Genomic DNA, 23786 nt, shown 5'->3' with positions numbered 1-23786 from the left:
TTATCAGTAAAAAATAAATGGATACGACTCCTTTTACTGTTGGAATGGATGGCTGCTCAGTCTTTGTACACAAGTAGAATCATTAACTGCAAAATAAACAACTTGATCAAGTGTATGAGCAGTTAACTGCTTTCAAATTTTCAGCTTTGCCTGCCAAATGGCAGCATGTTTGCATTTTTTTGAAGTGAAATCAAAAGAGAATAGTTTGGCTGCACTATTAAGGTTATACTTGAAAAACAGCTTTAGCAGTTATGTAAAAAGAGTTAATCGAGCAGGAAAGAGGAAACAAATTTAAAAGTGATCATGAGTGCTTCTTTGAAAGATAATATTTATATCTCAAGCAGCTGGTAAAATTCATTTGGAAAAATCATTTCACGATTAGATTTTAAAACCATATACGAAGGCATTACTAAGAACAATAGCCTATTCTAACTAACCAGAGCTGAACAATAACAAATTCTGTTTCCTCTGTAATAGGATGACTTAGAATAGAGTAACTTAAAAGAGGCATTGTCCTACTACACTTATTTAATTAACTGAACTGATAATACAATGAGGTTAAAATATTCATGTGTTTTAATATATAAAAAAAATCATATTCAATTCATTAGTAATTTAAAGGGGTTTATGTTTTACCAGATTCATCTATACATTTTAAAGAAGTCTTTTATAATAAAAACTGTCACTTAATTCCACAACACAAAATGGCCTTGATAAAATTAATATAGGAGTAGGTTTATATCTCCAAGTACAAACAGATGGATCAGAAGCCGATAAATTGAAATCTAAGTAAGAAAAAGCAACAGCATAGTTTTGGATCTGCATAACATTTCTAATATAGATATTTTTCTTTTTTTTTCCTTTTTTTTTTTTTTTTTTTAAAGTGAGAAAACTGTCATGGAGGTTAACACAAGCTACTGGCATACTCCATTGTCCACTTCCACACTTTATGGTATGGTAAGAGCAGAAAAGCAATACAAATTAAGAGTCTGTAAAGCTGTAACTTTTTTCGAGTCACATGAAATATACTCATTTCTTGAAGCAGAAGGCTGACAAATGTAGAGTTCCCTTACATCACCAAGTAACTTATTCAACAAATAAATGTCACCAATGTATTTAATCAGTGCTTGCAAGAATGAAATTTATGCAGGCATGCTTGTAGTCATATTTATTAGCTATTTTCAGTAGGATTAAATTCTGTGTTACAGTTTATAAAGATTATATCATGCAGCTGTAACCAAATATATCCATCTTTCCTATCAGCCTTCATTAGTATAAGTTACTTACACACTTCCTGTGGTGGAGCTACTGTCTGTGAGGAAGGAGCCATTGGTCCTTTCCATCTGTGCCAGCCTGAAAGACAGGGAAGAAAACATGACTTTCAGATACCTTGCTGCATAATTTAAATATGGCACTGTGAAGATTAATGCTACCTAGAAATCACTCAGATATGGCCATCTTGCCTCATATGACTAGAAGAAGACTTCTAGACTTTGTAACAAGAACCTGTATTCCAGAGGACTTAGGAGAAACTTGTGGTATGATTAACTAATTCTATTTGCCAAGCAACATGAACAAGTGTATTTTCTGTATCTAGTATAGTTGTCATTAGTACCACCACAACTCTCATGGTAAAATTAAAGAGATGTTTTCACAGACGGTTTTCTTGTTTGAATTTTATAAAGCTGGACTAACAAAAGAGGATAAATACTTTTTAAATATAGCACATGCAACATCTGAAATTATGCTTGGCAAATGACATCACACTGTGGACAGACATGTCCTGGAAAATCACCCAAAAAATACTGTAAAACTATAGTCATTTCCTAAAATTCCCATTTTCTAAGGAATTAATCTAAGAGGATTGGATTATTACACTATATTCATATGACCACACATTTCTTTAAAATCACAGCAGGAATTTTGTTTTATGTCTATTCAGTTTTTTAGGAAAGATAAACCTCATCTATACATAAGATGAATACATAAAAAACTAGGAACAGTGTTGTCCATATTTTAGACTACTCAAAATAGAGACCATGTATTTCCTTTACTTACTACCTTACTAATAAGGTATCTTAACTTCACACATTTTTGTGCAAATGCATTATGTATTATTAAAGACACCTTCAAACTTCTTTTGAAAGTGGTGTACAAGTCCCTAAAGAAATGAGAACTTTCTGGTGCATTCTTTCTTTTGGAGAGCAGGCTTTCCCATCCGTACATTTGATAGCACTCCTCCAACTTAAGGGAGGACAACAGAGATAACACAGGATGCGATTGTCCTAATCACCTCATGCCGCCATGGCTACTGGGTGCAATGCAGTGTGCTGTTGCTTCCCCTGTTTTTGGAGGAGAAGCTTCTAAATGATAAGAAGACATTCAGATCACCTCTGTTGCAGATGATCTCAAGCAGATCTAGTTAATATTGAATGATGATTATGATTTACAATTTATTATGATTTATGATTAATGGTGATTATCATAATGCTAGTCATGTTTTTAATGTTTCTTAGCTCAGCATGTTTAAGTCCCTGACAAAAAAACAATTAATTTGTAGAATTAATCTGCACAGCCTCTTTGTTGTAAAGGGAAGCAGTACAATAGCCAGTATTTTTTAGACAGAGGCTGAGGCACAGAAATTTGGATAATTTGCCCCAGATCTCTTAGTGAGCAAGTAGTACTCTGTCTTGCAAACATGTGCTCTGTCACCATTAACATCTTTTTAGGCTCCATCACATAATGAAGGTTTGCTTGGAACAGCATGTGGAGCCAGGAGATAGCTCTGATGCAGGAGAGAGGGGAACAGGGCAGGGACTGTGAAGTTACAGAGAGTCTTCAAAGTGAGAGAAAAACTGAAAGCTTAGGAAGGGAACTAGAAGCAATTCAGAAGTGACACAGAAAAACAGAATAAGAAGATGGTAATTGATTGCATTTGGGAGTTATACACAAGAAGGATTTTTGCTAAAAATCGCAAAAGATTTCTAGCTTAGCTAATACAAAAATAGAGTCGAATGTTCATCATTTAGTTACAATAAAGGTATTAATCCCTAATATACTATTTTTGCTGAGAGGTGTTTTTTGACATTTGCTGATCTCATCTAAAAGGAAGATAAATTCATTTAAACATGAGGTTCTCCACCAGCTATATGCAACTATTTACATTATGAATATTATTCAAAAACATTTTAAAACACTGAAATTCTTCACTAAGAGGCTAACAAATCTGTTTTCCATCAGGATATTCCTTGAAAGAAGCTTAGCTGAAAAGATCAGGACAATAAAAAATATTCACTAATTTGTATGTGAAAAATACATGATTAACAGATCCAACTGGAAAGCACAGAATAAAAAACAAGATGAAAGATACTGGAGAGTTTTCATCTTTTAAACTGTATTACCAGAGGTAAAAAAAAAATCGATTAATTTTAGATAGCTTACTTATACAGTAATTAGTATTTTAAGTGGGTGCTTTTTGCTCTCCAACCAACTTCTGCACATAGTAGGCAGGTATACATTTGGTTTTGTATTCTGAAAGAAACCTGTCTGAGGAAGGCATAGTCCACCTTCAGCAAGTCTGATTGTGAACAGAATCGGTAAGAGCTGAAGGTGAAGGGAAGGAAAGCAAGTACTACACTCAGGATCTCTTATTAAACCTTAAAGAGAGTCCAGAGCTTGAACTTTATCTTGACACAGTAAACCATGGCACTGGAGTGCTCACAGGCTAAAATAAATAGGAAATAAAAGGAGAGGGGGAGACAAAAAGAATTCTGATAGCTTTCTAATGAAGTCTAATTTCTTGCTTTTGTCTAGTTTATAATCCAGCTCATGAGTTTTAATTGATTACAACATGGCCTAAGCTTTATATTCGGAAATTGTATCAATGACATCAGATTTAAATGAATAGCATGTTCCAAACAATTGAGAAGCAGTATAAGCTTGCTTTCAACCAAATACTATGTTACTAACAAAGGATGAAAACATTCATTGTGGAATAAAACAAGGAAGTTGAAGCTGACAATACGCAGCCCTTCAGCATTAGGTTATGCCCATGTTTTTCCTTGCTGCAAAGATTGTGTGTGTTGGGTAAGCTGGGTATTTAACAAATGGTTTTGGAACTTGATTTATGGTATCGATAAATTAAAATTCAGCAGCAAACAGTTAACATTAATAAATGTAAGTTCTGAAGCTTTATTTACAATCTTAACTTCTTAGCTTCTAAAGCTGTGGAGATCAGATGCAACAGTAGTATCAGCCAAAGCCAAAGCCAAAAAAAAAAAAAAAAAAAAAAAAAGAAAAAAAGAAAAAGTCACTCCCCATGGTAATATGGATCAGTTTCTTTGTTCAAAGTAGTTACTCATAAAGAAGTTACTTATTCTTCAGAGGGCACTGGTTACTGATTAACTGTCACCAGTTCTGAATGGACAGAAAAGAGTTCAACAAAACACTGAGGCATTGAGATGGTCTTACTACTACAGGCATTTTATGCTAAAAAAGAAGGTTTGGGGTGACCCCATAAAAGCTAGAACATAAAACATTTGTAGTCACTATATCCTCTGCTACAAGTCAATGACAATGAATAGCCTCAACCTATTAGAAAAGGAAATGAAAACCTGGGTCTAAATTCCTGCTTTTAAAGTAGAAAAATTCTATATCCAACAAGTTGAGCATATTTCCAAAAGTTAAAAATGAGGAAGCCAAAGGAAAATGGTACTTTTCAGAAATAACACGTGGTAATTCTACAACAGTTTCCATTTGGTAGGACAGATGACATATTTAATAAATTTATTACATTTAATATGCTGTACTCAGAAGCTGCTGATTTACAAACATTTGACTTGTTTCTGGATAAAAAGTTGTTTGTTTGTTTGTTTGTTTTAATAAATAATGTTCAGCCAGTGGAGTATATTAAAATCAGCAGAAATATATCACAACATATGTAGCATGAGAAGCAATCTGCGCATTTCTTACCTTGTAGCATACTGCTCTATCCTGGAGTGTGTGTCATCATGAAATAGTTGTGGAGACTGGGAAGGACTAGTTAAAACAGAACAAAAAAAAATTGAACGTGTCTAAAGAATTCAAAAAATATTAAAGTTAGTTAACAAATAAGCTGCACTGATGACAAATTAAAATTACAAACTTGCCGAGAGGGGTTGTTCCTTTGGGCTTTTTCATGAACTATAAACCTATAGCTCATACATATCAGATTAGCAGCTATTCAGCTTAAAGAAAACAAGTAGCATACTGAGCTTTCCAGACAGAGGGGTTCTGCATACTCACTCATATTGCTCTGGCCACATACTGATGAGAGTGATAGGACTGCAAGGAAGGAAAAAAAAAGAAACAAACAAACAAACAAACAAACAATGAAACAAAATCTTTAGTGCCATTTAAGCAAGAGAAAGCTGGAAAAAAACACATTATTTTAAGCAGCAACCCACCCAGATCATTTGGACTAGCAACTGACACAGAAAGAGGCAGCAACAGATACTGCAGCCTACAATAGAGATATAGGAGACTGACTTACATGCTTTATTTTGTTAAATAAAAATCAAACCTTTTTTTTTTAGAAAAGGAGTACTATTGATTGAACTCTTATTTTTAAACCGTGATCAGTTTGCTTAAATTCCACTCAGGTGGGTTTTTTGTTTGATTTAAGGAAAGTATGCCCTTTTTTTTTTTTTTTTTTTTTTTTGTCACCTGTAGAGGAGAGAACCAATACCAATAGTTTTCTCAGCATGATGCTGTCAGTTTATCTGTATATTTCCCACATGACTGGACCAAGAGAGTTTTAAACCAACGTTTACAGTTTTGACATTCCAGTTCTGGCACCACTGACAACTTCTCATCACATCAAAGTAGCTTTAATTTCCTCTGTTTTTGACATGTATTTTTTGTTTTTTAAATACAGATCAATTTAAGACTGCTTTGGTGAGTAACATTTTAAATTTTGAATGTGCGCTCCAATCAAAACCCTTGCTTAGAACTCACGTCAAAATTTAGGTTCCTTCATCCTGCATCTCAAGCCAAGAACGAGCAGGGCTTGTTAACTGAAATTAAACGTACAATCTTCTAGTCATGAAAGCAGAGCATACACAATGGCATAGGTCTACTGTATATGAAGCTTTACATTTGATGTTGTTGCTAAATTTAAGTGGCACTGTGTTTAGACTATACAGTAGCAACACAGACTCCAAGATATCAAGGAGAGTCAATCAGCTGAACTACTTCTAGTGCCCTGTCAACATATCTTAATTTTATTCTTTTAAGAGTGTCCTTTGCTGACAACTGGCAAGAAATTAAATAGATAAATAAATAAAGCAAAGTATTTCTGCCAGCACCATAAGTAATACTGCGGAGACGCTCACAGGGCTCTCTTATCAGGTAACCTAGATTTCTGAAGTTTGTAGGAATCTAATTATCTTGGAAATCTCCAACTCCAATGCATCTGAATTTGGTCAGTGGATTCCAAAGTCGTTAAGGAAAAGGACTTCGGGACAACCAAATAAGCAACGCAGTTCCAAAAACCTGGTCTCTCCAAGGTTAAAAAACTATTCTTTGTAAAACAGCTGTTAATCCTATTTTCAACATTATTACCTCCTAATATCCATGGCTTATCAAAATCAAAGCATAAAGAATGCTACTTTTTGGAAAACAAGCAAGATATTCAAATATTCATGGAAAATAATCCAGCACAAGAATTCTAAAACCGCTTTTGTTTATTTTGGGGGGGGGGGTTACTTCTTTTTGTTTCTAATGAAATAGGCCAGTGACCCCAGCAAGGATTATATTATAATCAAGCTTACGTCTCCAGGTTGTCACCCTCCAGAACTGTTTGCACAGGTAAGTAGCCAAGTCGTGGATGTTTTGCAAAATACTTCTTTGACCGGAACTTATTCTTCAGCACCTTGGTGAAGTCCCGCACATCTTCCCCAGATGTTGTCTTAAAAAGTTAAAAGGAATTATATTGAACATTGCTAACCACACTGAGATAACAGTGCTGCTACTATCCTGGAAGAGGCTACAAAGAAAAATGTCAAAATGTTACGGATTTTACAATTGTTTTTCTAGTGTACTGAAATATGATAAAGCAATAATAGCAATACATCTACAAATTCTCTTCTACTTCAAAAATGTCAAGGCTTCAAATTTCTAGCAATAATGCACTAGCTTCCACTAATTTATGAAGTAATTGATAAAAACTGAAACAGGCTCAAGTCTTATGGTAAAAATTTATAACTAGTCTTACAAAAGGCAAAAATCTAGTTTTTCATAAAAAAATGCAGCTCAGTTTTCCATAGCCATTGAAAGCAATCTTGACTTTATACTCGCACCCGTGACCCGTGAAGCGTCTGACTCACCCCCACAGACAGAAGGGAGTGTGAAAACCTTATAATAGCTTTGTTGAAAAAATACAGCGAACAACAATGGCTTTGTGGCCAAAAAAAAAAAAAAAAAAAACAGCTCTCTATATTCACAAAGTGCTACAAAATACTCAATGCCTTTCATTATGTAACTAAATTGAGAACCAGTACCATGACACAGAAGCAGTATGTGCTAAACCAGTCTCTCCTGCAATGCCCGAATTTTTCCACGAGCACTTTCTCTGTCTACCAGACCTCTTCCTACAGGGTCCTGCTATTACCTCAATCATTCCAGAGCCAAAAGGCCCACAGGTGAAATTACAGCCATTGTACAGGCCCTGCTTAAAGGCACAGTCAGAATAGGAACAAATTCACTGACTGATTCAGGAGCCTCCTTGCTACCATGGTAGGAGACTGGTAGGAGAATTAGCCACAAGGCTCTGCCAGTCTAAGTCTGCAGGTTTTAACAAGCAACCCCCCCCCCATCCTTGACATACACATTCACCCTGAGAAGTTTATTAATGGTCCATACTGACGCAGTCTTTTTCAAAACTGGCAATGCTCATCCTCATCTACAGCCTGTCTTTAGAACAAAGTTAGAATTGATGCAGCTGCTTTTAAGAATCAATTTAATTGGAAAATTAATCACATCAGTAATGACAGCACTGCTTTAATAACACTACTCAAAAACTTGTGCTACAAAAGCAAGAACACAAGGAAGAAAATGTAGGCTTAATACATTAGGTGAAAAAGGCTGTAATGGACAGACCTGCAGGAACAATCAGTAGTATACAGTATGCCTTTAAAGTATATATGTTCACAGACTGCACAGTGCACTTAAAACAAACAGAATGGTCCTGTCACACAAGGCGGTTACTATTCAGTGTTTTTTCTTGCAACTGTTGTGTTGACAGAGTGGCCATTCACCTCCTTCATTAGCTGAAGGCTGTAATGGCTTCTACAGATTTACATATGAATGTGTCTTTCTGTACATGCTGTCCTGAGAGAAACATGTTAACATAATAAAATGCCAAAGCTGATGTACATCTACAGGAAAAACAGAGCTAAAGGTTTTTCAGTTAGCTATTTTTCTCTGTTATATATTATGAAAAGAGCTAGAACAGCTAGGCAAACTGTTCTCTCATTTTATTCTGTACTGTCAAAATAAAAGTATTTCCCTAAATGCCTATGTATTTTAATGCTTCTTAGTATATGCATTTACAAATGCTGACTGAACTAACTGTAAAAAATAGAAGATTATCAAACTGACATTGATAAAAGTTTTTCAGGACTGGCTTTAACAAGTAACAACTGAGCAAATTTGGGAGAGAGAGGCATAGAAACCCTCAGGTTTACAAAATCATTACCCAAAAGCATCTGTTACACTCACTGATGCATCGAAACAAAGAATGTGAAGTCCAAAGGGCTGCATATTTTCATGCAACAATAACTCTAGCAGATGGAACGCTGTCCCAAGGCCAATGAATGAAAGTTTTAATACCTACATATTACAGAAATAAATATCTATTGAGCTGCCAAACTCTTCCTCTTGGGTACTTTTTATTTGGTATGACAGCCTGACCCAGTTCCTTCGAAAGATTAATTTGGTTATGTACTGAGCAAGGACAGTATATACTAACCAGTGAAATTTGAGCAGACTTAGAAGAGGTATTTGAATTTAAATGCAACTAAGTCACAATCTCTAAAAGCGTTTTTCCTATGCTTTTTGTATATACTCACATGACATAGTATAAGTAAAAATCATGCCAGAAGAGATGTACTTTAACACTGTATTTTTGAAAACTAACAGCCAGAGGCTCTTGTGTAGAATCTATCTATTAAACAAAAAACAGCAGCTGACTTGTATACTTCTTTACATCATGACATTTTACACAAATGTCCACAAGAAGTCAAAAGCACAGACATCACAGTAATTACAGAACTACTAGAAAAGCAAACAAAAACCCCTTTCCTTGAACAAAAATTTCAGCCATACATATGACCACATTTTCAATCTTAACTTAAAATCTCAGTTCTTAGAACCTGGGAAAGTTCAGGAAGGAATGACTAAGATCCATTGGTAGCATACACAAAAACCTATAAATAAATAAATCTTTGTGGTTGAAAGTCTCGAGGAGAAAATACAGAATCACTGATCAGCTGACATTACAACTCTTCAATATACAACCAGGAATAAATGGAATCACAAGTCACAAACTAAAAACAAGTAAAATTCCTTATAAACAAACAAACTGAAGAAACAATCGGATTTATATGGAAAATAGTGGGGGAAAAAAGAAGATGCTGAGGCATAGCTTTCACATACAGGTTTAGAAAGTAGTTGTGATGCTAGAATCAGGAAAATCCTCGTTAGGAAAAAGCACTGCCAAGAATGTAATGATCCTTTCAGAGAGCTCTAAGACATAGCTATGTGTACACACACACACGCACACACACACACACACACAGAGAGAGAGAGAGAGAGAGAGAGAACACTGTAACATACTGAAGAATATACTAAAGAATAGTTTTTATATATAATACATATATATATAACATACACAAACACATGAACTATTCTTTTTTGAAAGAAACAATAATATAGTGATAATGAAAAGCCTGAACTACTTCCCATTCCTTTCCCTAAAGGGAAAGAATGGTTTACCTAGAGGTTTTACCCCTAGGTAAAAAGATAGTCTACACCTAAGTCTTCATCATTCTCTTTATTACATTACTTATACAATGTCTAATACAAAAACAAACAGCTGCTCTAATATACACGTAGAATTTAATTCTCAGAAGAGACATGGCTTTTACTAATGAATGCCTTCATTAACCCCTACTAGACATTCATGGGTTACAGTCAAACGGCTGAAAAGAAATGCCCCCTTACACCCACTACATGCAATTATCAAGCATGTTTCAAAAAAATACAGTTTGTATGATAAGACATGCTTGGTGACAGAAAATCTCCAGCATGAAAGAGCACATACATCCTTTAGAAGTACTCCAGTTCCTCCACAGTATAAGACACTTCTGTAAATTCTAAAGCCTTAAAAAAAGTCCTCCATGTTTTTATTTCTGAACATTTTATCTATCTAAAAGCAAGGAGACTGACCATGAGATTGAAAATACTTGATAGAGAATAAAGCTGTAACATCAGTCTATCATAACAGCTACAGTACATGCAGGTATGATGATAGCTGCATCTCTGAACGGCTGTCAGCTATGCAACACTGGAAGGCTGGGAAACTCCCCAGGGCAGCAAGCGCAGGAGAGAGACGAGAAAAAGATAGACTTAATTTCTCTAAATTTTTTTTCTATTGACGCTTTAAACGCAATTAACCAATAACATACGTTTAATTCTAATTTAATTCTAAGTGCATATAGTCAATCTCATTCAACAAAGCACCTAGACTTTTTAACATTATTTTTAAAGAATAATGTGATAGAGGCATGAAATAGGACACCATAGAATTGTTAAAGCTATTTAAAAAATGTATTTATGAGTATCACTGCCTCATAAGTGATGTCTGCATTGTGAAGATCACATTTTTCTGTGATCACTTTCAAATTTGGCATTTCACAGAACGAATCTCTCCCTCTTGGTGAGAAACTGCTAAAGGGTGTGTGTGTGTGTGTGTGTGTGTGTGTGTGTGTGTGTGTGTGAGAGAGAGAGAGAGAGAGAGAGAGAGAGAGAGAGAGAGAGAGAGAGAGAGAGAGAGTATTTTAGAATATTGCACTGTATCAAGCTGTAATTTCAAAAATTCCATATCTCAGAATTTAACAAATTTAATAGCAAAAGGGTAGCAGACAACATTATGTCAGCTATCTGAGCAACTGTAACAGAAAGACTTAGAAGAAGGGACCAAAAGGCATAGTGATCCAGGAGCTAGCTAGCAAAGACTACTCCAAGCAGACAACCTGTCTTCTCAGGGCAAACAGTAGTCGCCACAGTAAACTCCACAGCTGGAAATAACATTCTGCACATAAAACAATCCAATTCAACTATTCTTGCTGCTTTCTCTCCCCCTTCTCCACAGAAAGATCTAGTTTTGGCAACAGTGAAGTGCCACAGTTGGTGTCCTGAAAAATGTGTCAGGATGGAACCACTGACTTTCTGGTGTCAGTTCGTTTCTTATAAAATGCTAAGGCTGCTTACAGGTTCAGGAATGCAACTGCCCTCTCTGCATGTCAGTAGCAATTAAGTTTTCAGATGACGTACCTAGAGGAGGAGTCTTAACAGGCACTATTGCAGATAAGCATTATCATGTCTGAAGCAAATTTTCACTTCAGGGTAGAACTATAATTTGACTAATAATTTCTGACATCCTGCCTATCGTGCTTTTGAGCTACTTTAAGGAAATAAGATACTGGGCAGTTTCATTGCAAGGTAAATTGTCAACAATTACTAAATATATATATATAAAATATAAAAGCAATCATCAGGGGAATATATGCACCTTAGACGTTAAATACCACAAGAAATTCCTGAAAACACTCAACCCTACATAGTTCTGCAGAGTTTCCAGTAGTGCAGCTTGCAAGCGAAAGGTAATGGATGACAGTTTGCAAACTAAAAAAAACAGCTCCTAGCAGGAGCGAGAGATCTCATGAGCCGAAATATAAAGTTAACTGATTCAAAATCCCCCCCCCACACCCCCCAAAAGTGGCTATTTTTTGCTGGCATCATTTTGTACAGTCTACAAAAACCAGTTTCCAGAATTAGGGATTGTGGCAGTCGAGTGTGATGGGGGAGACCTACAAAAATGCAATTGTTGGTATATTTATTGAGGTCGTGACCCTGCTAGCTATAAGGCTTGCAATGAGAAAAGTTTCAGAACTGCTGATCTGGTATCTTGACAGTACTTCAGAAAAGCTGATTTCAGGGTTTTACTGAGGAATATAGGAACTGCAAAGTAGAAACAGTTTGGATAAAGACAACTGATGCAGCAACTACTTCTACCTGAAATTTAAAGAACCCACTGGTACAGAAAGCCGCATCTATGTAATACCCATGCCAGTACTGAGAGAATTCTCACTGCAAAAAAATAAAACCAAAAACATGTAGATACTTATTTAAGAGTATTCCTGAATTAGACGCTAGACTTTAACTGTAGAAAAATCTTGCAAAATTGTTACACCTCTCTGTAAAATTCTGCATTAGAAATCATGACTCCATCTTTTTAGAGAAAGGCTGTGTTTAGATATGAGAAAATAAACCCAGTAACTTTGCATTTCTACTACTTAGAGAAAATGTTATTTGCTAAACGTGTTCAGTTCTGTATTCTATCCATCTCTAAAGCCTGCACGAAAGAAAAAATATATAACCAGAGCTGTTACTGTGAACTGTTACATTTTCATCTTCAAGGAAACTTAATTGTAAGGTTGGTGAACTCTGTTAATGACAGTAAGCATTTACTTTTTTTCTAATTATTGCTAGTACTCTTGATACTTATGCATTAGTATATATTAAGCAGTAAGAGAGATAAGCAGAGTTTTCTTAAGGCAGTTGCATATATTTGTATCCTGCTCTGTGACACAGGACACAAAAGTCTAATTTTAGTAGCAGCAGCCTTTGAATTAGAACAAGTGCCAAGCTTCAGTTGATCAAGCACACTTTCAATTCAGGCTATGTATATTGTAATATAATGGATTCTATAGCATAATTCATTGGTGTTTGGTGCCTACATATGAGCTGTTGTTGTTTTTAATCTCAGAGACCCAGATCACCACCTACTGCTTTTTCAGATGCAGTTCCATTTAAACATAAGTATTCTACTAACCTACTGTAAAGAATTTTGCAAGTTCTTTGAACATAATGTTGCATTAAATGAATTCAGTATGTAGAGAGATTTAACAACAGGTTAGTACATCAACCAGAGTACATTACTATACATAATAATAAAAAATAACACTGGAGTCTTTTTGTGAAATCAATTCTTTATTTCTGATTCAAGTCACATAAGAAGAGCTGAAGTGAACTACCTGTAAGCACCGATTATGCAAGCCAAAAATGCATACCTTAAATTCATTCTCGTAGTATGTCATTTCTTCTGTTTCAAATTCTCTATCTATAAAAAGGCTCCTATCCAACTCAGTGGCATTAGGAAGAAGAATCAGAATGAAGAAAAGTGATCCTACACCTTACTAATTCTTCCCACTACTTCTCTTTTAGAGCAGACAAACAAGTTGTGCCTGTTTTCATATAAAAACAGAGCTAGTAGAGTATACTTACAGAAAAAACTAAGAAAAATTCCAGCTCCAGATTCAGGTTCCAAATCAATGGTTGTCAGTACTGGATACCTGATTTTATGCATCTCCTATATTATATGCCATTTCTTTTATTCTGCTCTGCTTTAAACAGTCCCAATTGATGGGACTGATAAGTCCCTCTTACCTCTTATCTACTTTCTGTTCTTCACTCCCTCTAATCAAGAACGTCATCTTATTCCCACTCTAATTATCTCATATTGGATTCAATTCATTCCTCCTATATGTCATGGAAAGGACTTCTTCACCAATTTTTAACCTAGGTTACCTTATTTTGCACTTAATATTCTTTTAGAACTTTGCTCTTTGTAGTGGGAACAGATATCTTGAACATAATACAAAATGTCTCTGGTCCCAAGGACAGTGGAGATTCCAGTCATTTCTGTAGTATCGTTTTCAATACGACATTCATTACTTAAATTAAATGTGTCACACTTGCATAATGTGAGCAATTTTAACAAGAATCAAAAATTATCTCAGATATCACACCTGCTGTTTCTGTTCCAGAAGTCATCAGGAGGAAATACTCTATCTTGTTCTAGGGAAAATACCATATTCCACACTAGACAAATTCTTGTTTTTGACTAATGCAACAGGAAGGGTATCTTATTACATGGACCAGTAGCCTCATCTATTATAACACACCTTATGCCTTCAGTTCTGAATTTTCTGTATATCATGGACATTAACAACAAATATTTCTATTCCAAGATATAAACTGAAGAGAAGGATGGGAAGACCCTGATCAGGAAAAGAGCATGGATCTATGAAAAACACAGATTAAATCTGTTCAGATTTTTCTGGTTACATTAGCTAAGAAGTACATTAGCTAAACAAACTATTAGTTGTATATCTCTTTCATCAGTATAATTTTAAATATTTGGGAGGAAAACAAAAATCTATAGCATTAACCAAATGGAAAGAGTATTTCTTTAACCACACCATATCAAAATACTCATTAAAAACACCATATTTTTCATAGGCAAAGGAAAGAAAATACTCTAGGCCTCCTCCCTGTCCTGGAATTAAAAAAACTGTCATTTCAGCTCAGGCAAAACTGGGCCTTTATGTCATACCAGGAAAACAGTATAAAGAAAAAAAAAAGGGGGGGATAAAAGGATATAACTGCGTGAAAGAAAACAGAAAAAAAATTAACATCCCAAAACAATTTCAGGCATTACAGATTCTAAGAATAAACATTATAAATCAGAAAAATAGGGAGCTTTTTCTTGCTGGATCTATTTACAAATTAATCCCAGAGCTGCTAATGTTATAGATAAGACTTCATATTATTAGTATGGGATGACTATGCAAATAAGCTTACAAAATGTTACCCAGGCTTGGTTATTCCTGAAGCCTGACATCTAGCTATGCCCCAAAAGAACTAGATGCTTCCAGATCCTCAACACAGGCTGGTCTAAATTCTAAACTGATGGCTGTTTATATTTATATAGATTCCCCGTCTTCTGCAACTATGAAGAAGTAACTACAAATACAATTTAAAAAGTAATTATTAACAATTGGTTGATTTTAAGTTTGTGTTTTTTCCTAATATTTGTGATTAACCCAGAAATTATGTATGCGTTTGTGAAACAATGCAATTAATATTTTTTAAGGAAAAGGCAAAGTCATGCATATGGTCTGCATCAGATACACATACTCAACTACAGTTAACAAAACTAGTGAAACTAGGCTTCGACTCACTTCATATAGGAAAAAAAACTACCACAAATTAAATCATTTCAAAAAGGAGAAATCAGAAATAAAGCCAAACAAATACACATTGATGATCAAAAAAATCCTGTTATAGAAATGAAGTTATGGGTCAAGCGATACTCCAAGACCGAATGATGCCAAGGACATCTCTAGGCCCAGGCAGCAGCACAGAAAGAACACCTCTTCGCCTGTACAAACTGCTTCATTTTGACAAAAGTGGTTTCAGTCTAAGAGCTTTAGTCTTTCAGTTGCGATAAGAAAACATTGGGTTGTACATCAAGATACATACCAAACCTATAGCTAAAGCAGATAAAGAATATCTGTAATGCACAAAAATATTATAAACTGTTTTACATGCAGCACATGTCCATCTATTCTGTTAAATACAATTACGTATTTTGCTCATAACACGCTCCTCCCCCACTCTGAATTAAGTGTTATAATTTTCAAAACATAGCCCTTAACCAGCCAATAAGCTTTCAGGAAGGTGAGATGGGAAAAGAGAAGCTGGAAAGAGAAAAATAATGACAAAATATAATGAACATTAAAATTGGTTGAAAAACAACGAAGCTGCAATCTACAAAAAGTATTTTTTCAGAGTGGTTTAATTGTATAGCTACAGTATCCAACATGCCAATTTATCAATCAAATCCTAACATTAGGTTATAGAATTAATGAAACTAAATTAACGTAAGTCATGGTTGCTTCTGATTATAATGAAGTCAAAACACTACTTGACAGAATTTGAATTTTGTTATTGAAGGCATATATATGATGAAAAAGAGTAGGAAAACATAGTTAATAATCCCACCTATTAAAGCAAAGGACAGCTGAATAAGTCAGTGATTTTTTGCTAATAAAAGAACCATAGGCTCTTGCAACAGTTTTAGAAATCAGCTCTATAAAAGAAAGTCACATTCTGACCTGAATTTGGTGTTCTCAGTATAGAGAACTTTGACCACTGTTATTTAAATTAGAGACAGATCATTGTATTATTTTGTATCTGAGTTAAATTTCTTATAAACATAAAAGATTATCAAGTAAAAATCCAGAAAACCAAAATATTTACGTAAAGTAAGTTGTGCATTACTTAAGAAAGTCTCCTGGAAACTCCTTGAGAAAAATCTTGCTTAAACATGTCATCAATAAAACGTTGAATCATAAAGTTAATTTTTCTTAGCCTGTGCAGGCAAGGCTCACACCATTTTTGGTAAAGCAAACAAGCAACAAACAAATCCGCAAAAATGAAAAAACAAATTTACTTAATTTTTTCCAGGCACACACTGATTTTTAAATATCCCAATAAATAGCAATTATTTCAGGGAATAAATTGTAACATGCATTTCCAATTGCATTTTGATGAAGCAAGCAAAATGTCAGACCTGAAAGGAACACTTGTGCACCTTTAAAATATTAAATTACATTACTAAAATATTAAATACTGTTTACTAGGATATGGCAATGGTAAAGCAAGTCCATCTTCTTCGTCATGCTCTCACCCTTAAAACAGTGCATGTATGTGCCTGTGGTACATACTACAATTATATACAGTATTGCAGCTTTGTTTCATGAAACAACAATGAAGTTATCTCAGCGGGAGGTACTTCTATGATCTTTCTACAGAATCCAAGCACTGCCTCCATAAAATCAATAGCACTAGCCAAGTCCCTAATGAATTTCAAAGAGAAATGCAGAAAATACATATACACACACACATACACACACACACGCACACACAGAGACATATATTAAAAAAAATACTGAAAGAATAGCTAGGTGTCAAAAAACTAAGAAGAAATTCTAGATCACAAATAATTAAGAAAAACAGTCCCTTAGGAATGGTCAGTAAATAGGTACTCACAGGTATGCAATACTCCACCATTGGGTAATGCAATTTATGCCCCTTAGCTGTACGGCCAGAGAAGAAACAGCTCTGGCAGACGTCATAGTTGAAATGTTTTAAGCTTCGATACCTATGGAAACATCAAAGTGATTAGAGCTTCCCAGGTTTAGTTATAACATTTACTTGTTGTTAAGCTTCAGGAGGCAAATTACCCTTTAAAATGGTGGCCTCTGCTTTTCAGCAGCACAAGGGCAGAGTGGGTTTGTCAGGACTATCTGAGAAAGCACCTTGCTGTGCAGGAGTTCATGAACAGGGCAGGGCCCTGCAAAGATTCACCACGGCCACGTAACCAGGGGCACCTGTGCCACTGCAGCAGCTCCACCGGCAACAGGAAACCCACAGCCCGCTAAGCACTTTGTATGACTTTCCTATACTGCAAAGGTCACTTCATCGTGCATTTAAAACAAAAACAAAAAAAAAAAAAAAAAAAAATAGCTTTGATGCCAAAGAGAAAGACAGTGTTGAATCATCTGTTGTCCAAGTCACTTGGAAATAGGAAGTCTTACACAACACAAACTTAAGCTAAAATCTAGCAAAGGGTCAGCTCTACAGATGGAATGCAGAGTTTATAATTTCAGAGTTAATGTTGCATCAATTTTTGTCTTCTCTTTAGTCATCAGTTGGTAACTCAGAAAAAAGTTTTTAAATAAAAGTGATTTAAGTTTAAATGTTTTTATATTTACCAGCTGTTTTAAATGTTTTACATCCTTTTCATGCTCAGAAATTCTAAACCCATGAATCAGATCCTAAAACTCCTGAAACTTGCTTAAAGTTCATGAAATATAAAATAATACAAACTTTAAAAAATAAGTAGGCTTATTTATTTTAAAGTTTTATTTTTTATTTTTTCACTGAAGTCCACTAAAACAAGAATTCAATTCTATATTCTGCCCACTGCTTTTTATAGATGCTGTTCTGATTGGATGAGGTTATATCATTAGTATGAAACTAAAATGAGCTAACTGAAGCAAACTGAATAGCTACTGAATAAAGTTTAAATTAAATTACTTTCTAAGATCAGTTTTCAGCACTAATTCCCATTTTTCCCCTGCTGAGTTTTATGTTTTGTATTGCGAGACAGTATGTGTGTATAAACGTAAAGGTTCACTTTTAAGGACGATGATGCAACTGTTTGGGATTTTTATTCAGAGCCTATGTCTTAAATGCCCATATCCACCTTCTGCTAAGATGCAAGATGCTTTTCCCATTGCAGATCTCTAGCTTCATTATCAAAATGACTTAGAGTGAGTCATTCTTTTGTCCTCCCTTCTCCTCCATGCTTACTGTTGTTCTGTCTTCTACCTCTGTGCCCTCCTTTTTCTTCTCCACACAAGAAAGGTTAGTACAGAAAAGATTCATCTATCCTAACTTCAGCATCTAAAAGTTAGGTATCTACACTGAGGCTTAGTCACCCTAGGCTCCCTCAAGCCTTAAATAAGAACAACAGAAACATCTAGAGGAATTTTCATCTCACCTTAAGACAAGCAACAAAGTTTGATCAAATTAATTACTTCTGGAAGTACTTACATCTCCACACTGATAAAGAGGAGGAGGGTCATCACCTCAGTTGTAGAAGCCTGACTAAAGCTAGTACGCCCAAGGCTAGGTGAGATGAATCTGACCTCAAGATTCCTGTATTATTGTCTTTTAACACAACAGAGGGAAGAAAGAACAGAAAGCATGGGGAACAGAAGTGACTCATCTGCCTCGACACCCTAAAAAAAGCATTAGAATCACTTACAAGAGAGACTGCCCTACATAGCTCCTAAATAATGCATACAACTTCAAGACCACAACAGAGCAAAGTGCCTATTATGTTTAGCTCTTCTCCCTTACTTTGTTCCACATCATTTTATGCACTGCAGCTATCAATATACAAATGCATGCAAGTCGTAACAGAACACACAAGGATACCAACCATCCAATGCCCAGTGATAGTACTTCATAGTAAGATCATACAATTTATTGTATATTGCAGAATAACAAAGAATATCCCTGGAGTTATTTTTTCTTTAAGAATTCACAGACTTTCTTTGAACAGACCAAAGTTAGATTATGTTCAGTGCTTCCAGACAGGAACTGTGTAAGTCTCATCACAGTAATATATTAACATTTGTACCAAGCAAGGAAAGGTTGCTGCTGAAGGGTGATTTAATATTGGCTAGTATGAGCTACTTTATTTCACAAGCATTATTTGCAGAACAGAGTAGAGATGGCCAGCCTGTCTGCCTTGAGTCCTCTCACTCTGTGTAAGACATAGACATGAACAAACATACATAATTTTTCTCATTGATCAGCTCCTTTTGGTGTCATGCCTACTGAATACACAGGCGTATTTATTCTTCTTTTGCTACTTATTGGATCCACCAACACCAAAATACTTAACGACAGCACTCCCTGCACATGCCTCTGTCACAGAACCATTTGGTACCTAACAGCAGTACTGCAGGAGATGCAGGGTGGTCCACATGGTCCTGCAGAGAGATCCACAATATGAGCAGACTACAGGAGACAGATCCCATCTTAACATAGGAAAATAGCGGAAAAGCAAACAGAAGAAAACTTGTTTTTGTTGGAAGATGTAAATCAGTTGTAAAACAATTTTCAGAAAAATCCTGCACCCAACTGCCCTCCCTCTTACCTGAAGCCAACAATTGGACATTCTTTGCAAATGTTGCACTTGGCCTGATGTTTTGCTGTTTCTGCAGCTGCCACTCTGTGTAGAACTGGTAGCCATACCATAGACTGTGGCTCTAACCGCATCCAATCTATAAATTGTTTTACAGTAATTTCTGGCTTATTATGATTCTGGTGAGCAAAAAACAAACAAACAAATCAATAATAATGAAAAACCCACAAACATATTATCATCAGAATTCAATTCCCCCCCAAAACCCACAACTCTTGTGTGAATTTTTTTCTGCGCCAGGTTAATGTAAAACCAGTTACAAAAAGCAAACAACTGAAGTTGGTAAGAGTACATAACGGTAAACAATTGGGATAGAAGAGACAGAAGATAACAAAAAAGGACCAGTCCACAATAAAACCACATTTGAACCAAAAGAACTTGAGAAACAAGAAACAGAACACTAAGGGGAAGAATGCTTTGCATTTTAGGCACACACCAAAAATATGACTGTTTTTTGACAGATGGATGACAGATCACTAAAAATCAGTACTGCCTGCATGGGTCTACTAAGTGCCAAGAGACTCAAGAGAAATTTCTTAATTATATTCTGAGCCCAGGGTACTCTTTCAAGTTAGCATGCCAAATAAATAAACAAGCAAATAAATAAATATAAAAAAGGAAAATAAATCTGCCGCTGCAACACTGCAAACACTAAGAATACAGCAGTGTTAAAATATTAACATGATTATTCTAGGAAGCAAACAAACATGATTCCACATTCATTTTAAGTTGTAATCAACAGAGAAGTCTGGCTAAAAAGGAACTACGTTCATCATATTTTGCAGCAGTAAGAACAGAGGTTGTCATTCTGAACTTATGACACGTATATAGAACACAAAATGAAAGTTATTCTTGAACAGTAAGATATGAGCAAGAACAATACTAGTATTCTTAACCTAATCATAATCCATGCAGATCTTTGCCAGTTACAGAGCAGCAAAGAAGCAAGGACTAAGCAGTAATGTGCTTTATACACCAGCAAAATACTTGTTTTCACACAGCAAACCCAGAGATAGCGGTGATACACAGCTGCACACTTCATCTTTCCTACAGACCAGCAACTGAATCTGAGGCACTCACTCGAGATGAAGGACGTAACTGTAACACTGGTATAACCAAATACACTGTATTTAAACAGTATCTTGCCAGTATGCCTCACCCATAATTGAGCAGCATGGGAGATGAAGCAGATTCTCAAGAAACATAAAGATCATTCCTCTGTGACACAAAAAGTCTGCCACTAACAAATGAGTAATTTACTTAAGCATGACTTGAACCATTTGAGGTCAGCAACAGATATGTCAAGCACTATCTCTTATTGTCTGAAGAATCAATATTAAAACCTCAGCAAGAATTTTATATGGTTAATTTGATCAATCAACTTTTATATGATTCTAGCAAACATTCTTTCAATTCCAATCATCTCAAAGCCCAGAAATGAATCTAATAGTTCTGAGAAAAAGCTAACAACTGCATTTTTCACCGCAGTTTTCACTGGATGAAAACATAGAAGTGTCTATAAAAGAATGATGAAAGAAAAATGCTCTGAAAGTTTTCACTAACATTTAATCTGTTGGATTTAATACAGTCATAAATATTATTTAAAGTCAGGAATTTTATATATGGCATAGTGAATTTTTAATCCCTATATAGCTGCTGACAATGCTCTAAGCAGTCATTTCCTCAGAAATAATACACTTAAGCAGTACAGTTATCACTATCAAACAGTCAGAGCCTCAGGTATCCTTGACAAGTTCTGAGTTAGACTGTGTTCCATTACAACATCCTCTTTTTTCTTTCCATTTTCTTTAAAAAGATAGATGCTCCTCGCAGCATCATTAACCCCCTGAATGTAGTGTGGAGCTGAACAGCAGGCTGAAGACAGCTTTATTCTATGTTCTAGACTGCCACATAAAGTCTTATGATACATAAGTGACTGTGCTTGAAATTTCGTACATCTGCAAGCTCTTTCATGAGAAAAAAAATGCTAAGTAAGTTCCTGATGCACAGGGTTAAAAATTAGTATCATCATCATTTTCTTGTTCTGTTGAGATCACGTCTTGTTCCAGCAGGGAAAAGTACATTGTTCTCACAGTATCAGGTTGCCTTGAAAGATGAAAACAGGATAATTGGTTGCTACGAAGTTTTAACAGCATTTGGAGCTGCCAATACAGCCATAAACATATGGATTTATAAGTTCTTTCTGCTACAAAGTAATTTGTTTGATCTTCTGCTGAACAATAAATCACCTTTTACAACTGCATTTCAACAATAACTTCCTACATTTACTTGCTTATTCATTTCTGTTCAAAAAACTCAATGGATATTTTTAAATTCCTTCTTCTTTCTGCATAACTTAAAAGTAAATTCTAGGTCTTTCAGAATAGGTTTTTCCACATGAAGATTTTTACCATCTTACCTGTTGGAAGCAGCTCCGGACACTGGGTTCAATATTACTGCCGCCAAACGCCGCCACTTCTCCCAGCTGCCGTGGGATCTGGATAGCATCGTGAAGCAGCAGGCCGAGTTGCCGCTGATCGCACATTTCTGTGGGGCCTGCCACTTCCTTGAAGAGATCTGCAAAACAGATGAGAGGCATGAGCTCTTTTTGCTTCCGTCTACTCTCCGTTCAGGCATTAACGTTGCAGCTGGAATTTTGTAATTTTTGTAATCCAAACAGAGTTATAGGTGGCCAGCTGTCCCATTTACAATGGTTTAATTTATCTTGATTATTTTGTCCACATTTTCTTGTTAAATTTTACTTGTTAAACAAAGTAAGGCCAAATAAATTAAACTACATGGCTTCTTACAGCATCTCCTAATAAAATTACACAATAAGCGTAACCTATTGCAGGTCCTGATTTACTTAGGACAAAATAAGGGAGACGTCAGAAAATCAGAATAGCTTTTTAATTTTTGTTTAAATTTTACTTAATTTCCCCCCTAATATTTACTAGGTTGTCTTTGCTATCACAAAGGGAGAAAAAAAGTGGTATTTCAGGAATTCCTACTCTATGCCAAAACGTAAGCCATCCTTAGGTTGGTTGGGGGCAGAAGCACACATGCTCTGAGACTAGAAACAGCACAAGTTGGAGTTGGCCACATAAGCCAGCTTAAAGCAAGAGCAGCAGACACTAACATAACTCATGCTTAACAGTAATCATATTTGCTTCCTGGATAACCACATCCACTTCCACATACTTTCCTTTTACTGATTCCCTTTTCCTAAGGTGCATGACAAGCTGTGCAGCATAACTTGAAGTACTGAGATGACTACAATAACTGAAAAAATTGAGGCCAAAAGGATCGAGAAAATTGGTCCAGATCTAGAGACTTTCTGGGAAGTACAGCACTTTCTCAAGGAGAATGCGGGATGGCATACCACTTGAATCATTCAAAAATCAACAAATGCATGTGCTATCAAGTTGTTTTGGGGGAATGATTCTGTATTGATTACTGGGGATGGATGACAGATCCCAACATCCTCACAGAATTTTTATTTCTCCTTTCTCTGCAGCCTTAGTTGAATGTTTCTGCTTAGATGTTCAGTTGCATAAAGACTAACAAGGTGGACTTTTTTTGGAATTCAAAGTGAGAAAGATAGCACTGAAGTAGTTCATCCTCATTCAAATGGCATCCAAAGGGCTAAAGAGGCTTATGAGAAAACTGTGGATGGTTGTATCAAGAAGTGATTTAACATTGTTTCAAGTAGATCCAGGAGTTATGACCCCAGATCTTACTATTTGTAAGATACAAAAGCTTACAAAAGTACTAAGTAGAAATGGAGGAATACACTTCTGCAGAAGTACTATAAAGATGCTCCTGTGGCTCTGTCCAC

General features: G+C 35.6%; 1 protein-coding gene across 5 annotated transcripts in view; it reads right to left on the bottom strand.

The window, feature by feature from the left end:
• The window catches only part of UTRN (utrophin), a 405882-nt gene that overhangs the window by 24812 nt on the left and 357284 nt on the right, over nucleotides 1-23786 (bottom strand). For 4 of the 5 annotated variants that reach the window (XM_062572341.1, XM_062572340.1, XM_062572344.1 and 1 more), the window contains 7 exons: nucleotides 22368-22525; nucleotides 19901-20067; nucleotides 17218-17329; nucleotides 6810-6946; nucleotides 5284-5322; nucleotides 4972-5037; nucleotides 1288-1353 (listed from right to left, as the gene is read on the bottom strand). In XM_062572341.1, coding sequence (XP_062428325.1) covers nucleotides 1288-1353; nucleotides 4972-5037; nucleotides 5284-5322; nucleotides 6810-6946; nucleotides 17218-17329; nucleotides 19901-20067; nucleotides 22368-22525 — 745 coding nt within the window. The remainder of the gene's footprint in view (nucleotides 1-1287; nucleotides 1354-4971; nucleotides 5038-5283; nucleotides 5323-6809; nucleotides 6947-17217; nucleotides 17330-19900; nucleotides 20068-22367; nucleotides 22526-23786) is intronic. The other variant, XM_062572342.1, reaches the window with a different exon arrangement.

The sequence above is a fragment of the Rhea pennata genome, chromosome 3, assembly GCF_028389875.1.
Source record: "Rhea pennata isolate bPtePen1 chromosome 3, bPtePen1.pri, whole genome shotgun sequence".
NCBI classification, from domain to species: Eukaryota; Metazoa; Chordata; class Aves; order Rheiformes; family Rheidae; genus Rhea; species Rhea pennata.
Note: the sequence above shows the minus strand (reverse complement) of the source record. Positions and strands in the feature narration are given on the sequence as shown.